Source organism: Sebastes umbrosus, chromosome 17, assembly GCF_015220745.1.
Source record: "Sebastes umbrosus isolate fSebUmb1 chromosome 17, fSebUmb1.pri, whole genome shotgun sequence".
NCBI lineage: Eukaryota > Metazoa > Chordata > Actinopteri > Perciformes > Sebastidae > Sebastes > Sebastes umbrosus.
In genome coordinates, this window is record NC_051285.1 from 22,085,915 (window position 1) to 22,097,240 (window position 11,326).

General features: G+C 43.3%; 1 protein-coding gene across 1 annotated transcript in view; it reads left to right on the forward strand.

The window, feature by feature from the left end:
• Positions 1–11,031, forward strand: part of nlgn2b (neuroligin 2b) — an 81,675-nt gene extending 70,644 nt beyond the window's left edge. The window contains exons 6-9 of the mRNA XM_037748634.1: positions 3,966–4,231; positions 4,887–5,040; positions 7,326–7,692; positions 8,676–11,031. Of these exons, the coding sequence (XP_037604562.1) occupies positions 3,966–4,231; positions 4,887–5,040; positions 7,326–7,692; positions 8,676–9,597 (1,709 nt within the window). The 3' untranslated portion in view covers positions 9,598–11,031. The remainder of the gene's footprint in view (positions 1–3,965; positions 4,232–4,886; positions 5,041–7,325; positions 7,693–8,675) is intronic.
• The last annotated feature ends 295 nt before the right edge of the window (positions 11,032–11,326 follow it).

Genomic DNA, 11,326 nt, shown 5'->3' on the forward strand with positions numbered 1-11,326 from the left:
ACTGTCATTGTCACATTAGCAGTCATATACCCTGCTCAAAGGGGATTAACATTTCAGGACAGTGTGGGTAGTGTATTTCTCCATAGAGCATGTTAGTAATTTCAATGAACAGCATAAACCAGATCAAAAATATATGACAATATTATTCCCCCAAGTGAAGGGACGCAATATTCAGAAATGAGTCATCCACTATTTACAGCAATGTACATATAGTTTCAATAAACATGCAAAACTGCAAATATTGAGTAATTTGAAAGAAAACAATGATTTTAAGTCTTGACATTGTTGACAGATGGATGAAAACAGTTGTTTTTTGCATTAAAAAGTATTACTCACCTTGGGACACAAGCCCTGTAATAATCCCAAATAATGTCATTCCACAAGGGACACGATCACTGAACTGCACGGACAAAATTGTCCTTCTCCAATAAAACTAATCCCGTCTGGACAGGGCTTTTTTTTACTTGGATTTCCGATGAAGAACATCAGGAGCACTTCCCTTATTTATTATTGTATACACACAGCAGCACGTTATTGAGTTTCATTAGTGAATTTGATATTTTGAACTGCTGAACTTGTTGACTTGACTACCTTGGTGATTCTATGCAGACACGTTAACAACGTGTCTCACTGAGGACTGGACCAAAAGGATGTGTGGTCTTTGCCAGCTGTATATTAAAACAATTCCATACCTTTAATAGCTGGGCAGTTTAAAGTGACCCTTTTGTTCAGTAATGTTGCAATGTGGGCTTCTAAAAGCTAAAATACAGAGTCTTCAGTTCACTAATAGAGTGCTGCAGGAATGCAGGAACCCCGAAATGAGTTAGCATTTGAGCACTTCCGGTTCCCTCGTCTGGAAGTCAATCGTTTTTTTGAAAGAGTTTTTGGTTAGATACCTGAAATAAGGTCTGTGGTTAACACAAGCTTAAGAGATTTTAATATCTAGGGTATAAAATAATGTCAATAAATATCCCAATCGTGAATTTGGAAACTTTTACACGTCTTAAAGAAGGCGGTTGCTAACAAGTGGCTAAATGAGACTACAAGACGTCATCATGCCAAACAGCAAACACTAGTCTGCCTTTAGCTTCGTGGAGGTGACTGGAAGACACGCGACCGCGGTGTAGTTCGTTTTATAGCCTAACGTTAGCTTTTTACTTGTGGTGATTGCATTTACGCTTCAAAAATCATAAAAATGGTGTTCGTTTGTGGAAATTATCTTGCTGAACAAAACATGTAAGTATCATAAATGTTTGTTTGCCACAAGGCTTACTTTCTGCAATAATCAAATAAACAATGAAAAAATCCAATTGGCTTTTTATCGAAGGAACCAGGCTGATACAAATTTCCTGGTTGGCCTACAAATATACGTCATTCCTGTACCACTCTTTGTAGGCAGACGCCACTGATGCAAAATTTGATTTAAGGAGTTTGTATGTAAAAAAATGACATTTGATACAACCCAACTACTGGCCAATGCAGTTGATCAGGAGAGAAGACTGACAGCTGAACCCAGCCTCTAATTCAGAAAGAGGAGGTGGTGGCAGGCGGGGGGGCCGGGAGAACACGGCAGGGTGGAAGTGAGTCAGGAGCGGCTGATGAGTTCAGATCAGAGAGGAGAGCCGCCGCTGCCTCAGCAACAGCTGAGACAGCATATGTCAATATGTAATTTAAATGTGTACATTACTAAAATAATAAGTTTGGTATTTCTGGTGCTGACTAGCGAGGGTAGCAACATTTAATCAACTAGTCAACTAACTGCGCACATCCCTATTGAATATTCCTTTTCCTCAGATTTTTTCTTTTTTATATATATATAAATTATATATATATATAAATACAAAAGCAAAGAATGTATCAACTTTTTTTAAACCATGGCATCCCCCACCCCAGTCGTTCTTTGTTAAATAAAGGTTAAAAAAAAGACAGAAATCGGTAGAATGAAAATGTATATAGGCCTCAATCAGCTGTTTTAGGCCACGTTGATGTACAGATTTGCTGATGAATATTGAACTTAAATTAAACAATGAATAAACAGTATGCAAGTTGGTTAAATTAATTTCTTTCATTCTGTTCTACGGTCAAATTTGCTCACATTTTAGGTTTTCAATGTAAAAAAAAACCCTCACAGATTCTGTTTTTCATTTACGTCTCTTGCAGTATTCAATACCGTATCTTTGCCGGCTAATGATTTTAATGATTGTTTTGTCTCGGATGTCTCTTGAACTTTTTCAGCACCATTTCACATTTTTTTCACAGAAGATAAGTGATTCAGGTGTGGGACAGCTGTCTTACTTGGTGGATAGGGGAATGTACGGTTAAAGGGTTAAAGTAGTTTTAACCATACAGTGTGATTTTATTCATGACCGGCGTGCGTTTGGAAACCGCGAGTACTGGAGAACGTAGTGCGTTACAACCGGCAACTGTGAGATTGCCCAACCAGCGGCATCATAACTGCATGTTATACAGGGTTTTGATACGTTTGAAAGCATAATATTAAAATACAGTTCATGTAAGTGTTGCCTCGTTATGTTACGTGATGAAATGTTATTGAAAATGTACAGTAAAAAAATATATAAATAAGTCTCCCCCCCGGCACCCTTGCCCCTGTCCTCAAGGCACCACTGCAGTATGCTACTTATTAAGGACAGTACTGTACTTTCTTTTGTTTGTTTTTAAATAGCAGATCTCTAAAATAGCCACCAGATGTTTGATCACTAATCCTCTGATGTGAGTAGAGCTCAGAAGATGAATGGCACTTTATACCAAGAATTCAGATTATGTTATTACTAAACTGCTAACCTTCACGCTGACAAAACTGACCTTGAACAGATCAAATTAAAAAAAGAAATCTGTACGTAGTCTCTGATTTCTCGTTGTGTGTGCATGGGAACACACATATCTTTTTGTCTATCTTGAGTCCGAAAACATTCAGGAGGACATGGAAAAGCATTTCATTAATTGGGTAGTATCGGCCAAGTTGTTAGTTGCTGTCAAGTGGCCAGCTAATGTTGGCTGTCCACAGACAAAGACAAATACTCCCACAGGCAGACTAGTGTTCAAATTATACTGTGGGTGTTGGTGGATGGTGTTGTATTTAAAACATATCTTATACTATTGACATGTATGGCATCTTTATTTGCCTATTTGTTGTGTTACTACAAAATTCCCTTAAGAATGTGGAAGGTTTGGAGCTTTTTTTTTTGGTTAATGTTGGATTATTTTGGAATATCCATGTTATCATTATGGGTTGTTATGCATAGATTTGCCTCTTCTACTCCATTTTGAAGCCTGGCTGTAACACCACAAAGTGCAGAAAAAGTTGGTGGGTTTTTAAAGGTACTGTGTGTGTGCGTGTGCATGTGTGCGTGTGTGTGCAGAGGAGAGCTGAGATGAGGGGTAGAGCTGAAGCTGCAGCTGAGAGGCTTCTTAATTGATTTCACAGGGAGAGGAGCGGGGGTGGGGCACATGCAGAATATGGGGGGGCTTAATTATTAATGACAGAATCTGCAGATAAAACAGAGGGACAGCAAGCCACTTTACATAACAGTGCAGCGGTGCAACAGTGCGAGCAGTTTTCTTTCTCTCTCTTTCGCGCTTCATCCGACGCGGCCATCAAGCCCGCTGCTGTGTGCAGAGTTGCCACCATCTTTCTTGCTGCGGTCTCTCGTCGTATGTAATGGAAGCACTTTATTCTCCTGCCCTAATGTTCGTAAAGATTTTCTGCGGCGATGAAAAGCAGCAGAATATCTACTTCATCTTGCTTCCTATGTAATACTCATACAATTGCTCCTCCTCCAACATATGCATTATTGAAAGCACTCACGCTGGAAGGCCTTGAAGGCCCCATCAGTTGCTAGCAAAAGTGTGTCAGAGGGAAAGAAAGCTGAACCGAGAGAGAATAAGTGATTGTATATATTTTCTGTTGAAGCTATATCTGCTGTATGTGGTGCCGCTTTGCGCAGGCCTGTTCCAGAGGGCCATCGCGCAGAGTGGCTCAGCCATCTCCAGCTGGGCGGTCAACTACCGGCCGATGATGTACACCAAGATTCTGGCGAGGAAGGTCGGATGCACTCTGGGGGACATGGCCGAGCTGGTGGACTGCCTGAGGAGGAAGAGTTTCCGGGAGCTGGTGGACCAAGACATCCAGCCCGCGCGCTACCACATCGCCTTCGGGCCCGTGGTGGACGGTGACGTGGTGCCCGATGACCCTGAGATCCTCATGCAGCAGGTCAGAGCCGACGTCTCTGGACGTCATCCAGTAAATGGTCGCATTGTTTCTCTTGATAATTTTCTTTGCATTTGGTGGGTGTGTACCAGAGGTGGGACCAAGTCATTGTTTTGCAAAGTCAAAAGTAAGTCTCAAGTCTCAGCACTCAAGTCCTAAACTTTGAGTTTTGAGTCCTAAACAAGTCATAATGAGCTCTACACCAAATGTAACGCCATTTTAACAACAGAGTAATAATATATTCAATTTACAAAAATTGTGAATGCTTTTAAAATTTTTATTTATTTATTAAAACAAGGGCAGCTGAACTTAATCATCCCAAAAAAAATCGGGGGAATTAAGTGTCGACTTGTTGGGAATGAATAGCGTTAAAGCTGGTTGATTCAGGAAATGAAGAGAAAATAATCGATTCGTCGGACAATTTTTAAATAACATACTTTTTAATCTTTGGGCTCGGGGGGAAGGTATCAAAGGCTCCAGTCCAAGTGAAGTAACGAGTCATTGGTCGAGTTGCAAGTATTTTTTTAATTTTGTCAAGTCGAGTCTGACTCAAGTCCAAGTCATGTGACTCGAGTCCACACCTCTGGTAACTACTGCCCTAGCATTGCTACTGCATTCTGTGCTGTCATGTCATGCTGTGTGTTTGTTTTGACACCAGGGCGAGTTCCTGAACTACGACATACTGCTTGGCGTCAACCAGGGAGAGGGCCTGAAGTTCGTGGATGACAGTGAAGGAGAAGACGGAATATCAGCGGCCTCGTTTGACTATACCATCTCCAACTTTGTGGACAATCTATATGGATACCCTGATGGTCAGACCCTACCCTTCTTTACCTTCAAATTATTAATTAGTTTAAAGCTCGTTCAAACCAAAAGCTCAAATCTTTAACTTTCCACATGTTGTTGGCCTCTACACCACTGAGAAGTATTATGTTCAATGTATACAACAAAGATGGCAGAGCAAAGTCAGAAGCTCCCAGATCCTTTACTGAAGTAAAAGTAAAAGTTGTAGTTAAAATCCTACGTAAAAGGACACAAGTATCATTAGCGAAATGTACTTAATGTATCAAAAGAAAGAAAAGAAAAGAAAATGCATCCTGAGTGGATTATTACTATTATTACTGAGGCATTAAAGTAGTATTTTAGTGTTTTAGTTGGTCACAGTGGAGCCAGATATAATTATTTATACTGTTTGGTAGTTTAATCTACTGTATATCAATGCATTGTATTTTATAAGCTCATCATATGTATGAAACGTCCCCTTGAATTGTAGATAAGTAGAAATATAAATTAGCGTAAAATGGTACATCAAATTTGTACTTTGTACAACTGCAAGGTGAGGGTCACGTGACTGACAGTGGTAGCCAAACCAGCAGTCCACCTAATGGGCTAATCTGCTAGCATGTTTGCTGCCAGCTGTGCATGGTAATGTGGTATAATTGTTACAAAGTTTTTCCTGCTACAGTAGCATTGAGATGTTTCCTCTTCTTTATTTAGTTCCTTTCCATCCAGACATTCTGAGCAGATCTGGTTGAAGTCTTGCGCTGAGCTTCAGACCCACACATTAAAGGTGCAATGTGTAAGATCTGCCCAGAGTTTTGATTTAGAACATTCAAAAAAATGAAGGTGAAGAGGTTACAGTGTTGACATTATGTCAAACACGTTGATGTTGTGTTGTAGAGATATCTACTGAAATTAGCATGCTAACCTGCTAGCACCGGCCCGTCCTGTCTTGTAATACCATCTTGTACCTCGAGAAGCGATAGTGAGTCACTGTAGTGTCCTGTCTGCCCTCAGGCCAACATGAGAAGACAAAGAAGTAGACATTTATGTTGCTGCCGTTACATAGGTTAGACCAAGCCCCCAGGAAGAGCGCCGGTCGTTGTCCCCAATTTTCATAGTGGCCAAATGGTGGTACTACAACTACAACTTCCGTGTCCGTCTTTTTCCCATAGACTTACATTGGGAAAGAGACATCTGTAACTCGTCGGATAATTTTTTTTGAGGTGAATCAACTTCCCAGTATGAACATTTGAATAGCGCTCAATAGGTCCTAAAAATTGTAAAATGCACTAATAGCTGAATCCAGAGTCATTTCCCTACCTCCGTTCATGTGAATGAGACCCAGACGACGGCTGGAGCGAGAGCTGGAAGGCGGAGTTAGCAAGCTGTGACGACAGCGTGACGTTGTGACTCCGTGACCAAGCCATGTGACCGAGCTGACGCTACTGCGCCTGCTCCATGGGCCCAATGGATGCGGAAGATCGCCGGAAGATCCGGGTACTTTTCCAGTCGGAAGTCGAGCCATTTTGGCATTATGCGCCGCTGAGCAACTTTCATAGGAATGAATGGGGCCCTGCCTCCAATGCTGTATCCACTTCTCTTAATACATCCATGGGTTAGACCCAATCGCACTAGCCCACTGTGACCCCCGGCGCTGGGGTTTACACTGGCTGGATACGAGTTGCTGCAGCCGCTGACTATTGGTCCGTCTCCCGGAGCTGCACCCGCTCTCTTGGCGGACGGGAAAGGCATGCAGGAAGTTACTTATGCCGCTTTGGATTTAGTGCAGTGGACCGACCGTAAATTTCGATTGTGTGGGCCCAGTAGTAGAGGTGAAATGCTGCCCCCTGTTTGTTTGGAGCATGTGGTCAGGTATTACACATTGCACCTTTAAAGAATCTGAGGGGAAATTCTGTGATTCAAATGCAACACAGAAAAGCTTTTAAAATTTGATTAACTATATATTTGCATTGAGATCACAGTTATAAAGTACTGCTTTGTCAAAAATAAATGGAGGTCAGTGAATAAAGTAACGCGGCAGGTTCCTTTGCTGTAGAGTTGATCTTTTTTAGGTACAGTTGTGTATGTACAGTATATTCACAGTAAATTGTGTTTACTTCCTGTGCAATGGCTCTGGTTTGACTTTATCGGCACAGTCCAAGCAGTGAGACTGAACAGCAGCACTGACACAGAAAGTCGAGAGAAAATCTAACAACACACCCCTGTGGAGATGACAAGTTATAGATTTTAGCCGAAAAATCTTTAAGAAAACCCACGCGCTGCGTACATACTCACGTTCCTTTTTTCTTTCAAGGTAAGGACATCCTGAGGGAAACCATAAAGTTCATGTACACAGACTGGGCCGACAGGGACAACAGTGACATGCGCAGGAAGACCCTCCTGGCTCTGTTCACGGATCACCAGTGGGTGGCACCGGCCGTCGCCACCGCCAAACTGCACGCCGAGTTCCAGTCACCCGTCTATTTCTATACCTTCCACCACCACTGTCAGACCGAGGCCAGGCCAGAGTGGGCCGACGCGGCCCACGGAGATGAGATCCCCTATGTGTTTGGGATTCCCATGGTGGGAGCCACTGACCTGTTTCCCTGTAACTTCTCCAAGAATGATGTAATGCTCAGTGCTGTAGTCATGACATACTGGACCAACTTTGCCAAGACAGGGTTAGTATAATGCCAAATGTCATAATCCCTCTCTGATATTAAGTGCATTTATCTTGTTAAAATATCAAGTAATACACATAGTGTACAGTATTTACATATGTACATATGTAACACATTGGTGATTTAACTTTCTGAAAGTCCACTATCCCTCTAGCCTACTAGTAAAGTCCCACTAGTGCCCAATTGTGAGCACATTGTTAGTCTGCTATAGGTGAATATAGTATATTATTAATGCTTAGTTTTAATGTAGAGATATTCTCTTCGATGAGAAAAATCTGTTGAACTTTTGAACATGTTGTGGGTTGAATCATCACACACACACAGAGGTGCCAGGGGCCCAACGGTGTGCAAGGAAACCTATTATTTTTGTAAAGATTATTATTATTATTATTATGATTATTATTATCCTTCACAATCGCATTTTTTAGGGGCTCGGGATGCTCGAAAACCTCACAAAAATTGGCCACGCTTTAGAACTGGCAAAATTCTGCAATGATTGGGTTTTGGCGTTGTCAGCGGGATCCATGTCCATCGATGTTCACAAAATTTGGCGGCATCATTGCTCTCATCTTTAAAAATACATTACTTTTTTTTTTTTTTTTGCCCCACAGGAAGTCAGCAATGTTGGATTTCATGCGTTCATTTTCATTTTACGAACACATGACTTTAAGATGCACAAAAGCTCATGAAACTTTAGCACGTCTGCTCTATAACGTCCCCTAATTACTTTTAGCCTTCGAATGCATTTTTGATGTATACTGAAAAACTCACGGAACTTGGCGCACACATCAAAACCTGTGAACATTGCGAAAATATTTAGCATCCTGCTAGTACCCTCGACGTGCACAAGTGGCGAGGGCCCGTTCATCGCTGCTTGCATCTTTAATGAACTGTTGTATTTGCAACACAGGTAATACTGTGTTAAAAACTTAGTAGTGATTCATAATTCTTAACATATAAAAATATATTTTTCTCTCCTCCAGGGATCCTAACCTACCAGTTCCTCAGGACACCACGTTTATCCACACCAAGCCCAACCGCTTTGAAGAGGTCATCTGGACCAAGTTCAGCTCCAAAGACAAGCAGTACTTGCATATCGGCCTGAAGCCTCGTGTCAGAGACAACTACCGGGCCAACAAGGTGGCCTTCTGGCTGGAGCTGGTGCCGCATCTCCACAGCCTCCAGAAGGAAATCATTAGCTCCATCACAACTCGACTGCCGCCCGGAGGCACCACCCGCTGGCCAACTGGCACCCGTTCCACGCGACACCCCGTCATCTCCACCTATCCGCCTGACCCTGAGCCCGACGGTTCGGAGAGACCCCGCAATACCCCCTTCCCCGACGAGACGAGGGACTACTCCACCGAGCTGAGCGTGACAGTAGCCGTGGGCGCCTCGCTTCTTTTCCTGAACGTGCTCGCCTTTGCCGCGCTTTACTACAAACGGGACAAGCGCCACGAACTCATGCAGAGGCGCCACCGCCGGCTGTCCCCGCAACGCGTCACGACGATGGGCATGGGCGTCGGCATGGGAGTGGTAGGGGCCCCGCCGCACAATGACCTGGCGCTGAGCCAGGAGGAGGAGCTGATGTCGCTGCAGATGAAGCAGCAGAGAGTGGAGCTGGAACACGGCACGCCCCTCCCGTCCCGCGGCGTCCTAGGCGACCTGGAACCCCTGCGGCCTCCAGTGTGCCCGCCCGACTACACGCTGGCCCTGCGGCGGGCGCCGGAGGACGTGCCGCTGATGACAGCCAACACCATCACCATGATCCCCAGCACCATCAGCAGCATGCAGCCCCTCCACCCGTTCAACACGTACCCTCCTGTCCCAGCGCCCTCCACTACACCCATCCCCAGCCACAGCAACAATGCCCTGCCACACCAACACTCCACCACCCGTGTATAGGACCAGGCACAACCTCTGCTACCCCACTCTGGGCTCACAGAGACGCACCACACAAACTGCTCCATACTCTCACCACCCTCTATTCTTCTTCACTATATCTTTGTCTTTTCTCATTAAGCCCTCAAATAAAGCTGCAGTTTGTAAGATTTTAAGCAGTGAAATACCTCTAAAATGTACTCATAAATCAAGGGGGAGTTGATTAAAAAAGCTCCTTCGCCAAAAGCCCGTCATCATAGGTACATACTGCTTTGCCCCGTTAAAGCTCCTTCAATATCTCGTGCTTATAAGTGAGCCACCAAAACGCAGCTTTAAGCCTGTAACTCTCTAAAAGAGGTATCAAGCTAATCACAATCAGCAGGACATCTTATGTGTAGCTCGCTTGTTTTGCGCATGTGTTGTTGTGTCAGTGTACAAACTATGTTTGTCATAGAATGCATATATTCGCTTTCATTCATTTAGCGAAAACATAATACAGTAGCGAGCAGCTTCGAGCGAGGCGGCATATGCCCCGACAAGCTGTCTGTCATAAAGCGGTGATTTCTTGAAACTTACAAATTGCAGCTTTAAAGGCCCAATCTGGAAGTGGAATTTGGCACCCTGTGTTGAGCGCCACGGCCCGACAGCTGTCTCTGTGTTCTGATTTTGGGGACTTTTGTTTCGGTGTGAAATGTATTGACAGCGCTGGAAGTACAAGGATGAGCTATTTGACATTTAAAGCATGAGTTTTTCATGGATTTTAAAACTTTATTTCTTCTGTTTACAAATTGATGCACCTGAGGCCAGTACTACAAAAGTGAGTTCAAGATACCCAGGGTATCTTCTCGTTATCTGGCTTAACTAACACTAACAACCGCGATCACGCTAAACGGTCCTGTGACGGTGGTTATCAACTCAGTAAGTCAACCCAGGGTTTCTAAATCTGGCTATTAGTACGTTCACATAAAGGGGCGGTGTTTGCAGCATATGACCAATCGCAAACATGGACAAGTACTGTGAGCAGAGCGGCACATTTTACAATCCAAGACCGAACTATAATGTTAGACAAATACGAAGAAGTTAAACCCATAATCCAGGCTAAAATTAACACAGTTGAAGCTGCCAAATGCAGGAAGGACAGCTGGCAAAAGAAAAAATTGCTGATGTGTGAATGTGTAAATTAACAGACTTATAATATCTCTGCCCCATCTAGAGCACGGGTAGATCTGACTATAATTACTTTGTGTGTTCGTGTTAAATTAATATGATGCTTAGACAATATAATAGAAGAAATTACTTCATTAACCCCTTGGAGGTAAAATTGTATGACAATTTGACCTTCTTTCAGCTGCGTCCCCGACCCCAGCGGTGTGAAACAGACTTGGGGAGCAAATAAATATAAAAACATAATTAAAAGCGGTAAACACCCACAGCATTAAGCCAGCTGTCCTTCCTGCATCTGAGAGTTTAAACTGTGTTGCTTTTAGCCTGGATTATAACTTAAACTTCTTCATATTTGTGTAATATTATCATACGATCCGCGCACCGAGCTCTGATTGGTCAGTAGGCGGTGCCTTTATACGTGTTGATCTCTTATCTCGAACATAACCTGCTCTGGAGCAGGTTAGGTGTTCAGCATCAGTTACCATGGCGAGCTACCCCGGTAAGAAGTGAACCACCGTTGTAGGTGACGGAAAACCCAGGGTTAAGCCTGAAGTTACCTCGCTAACCCCAAATCCTGCTTCGTAGTACA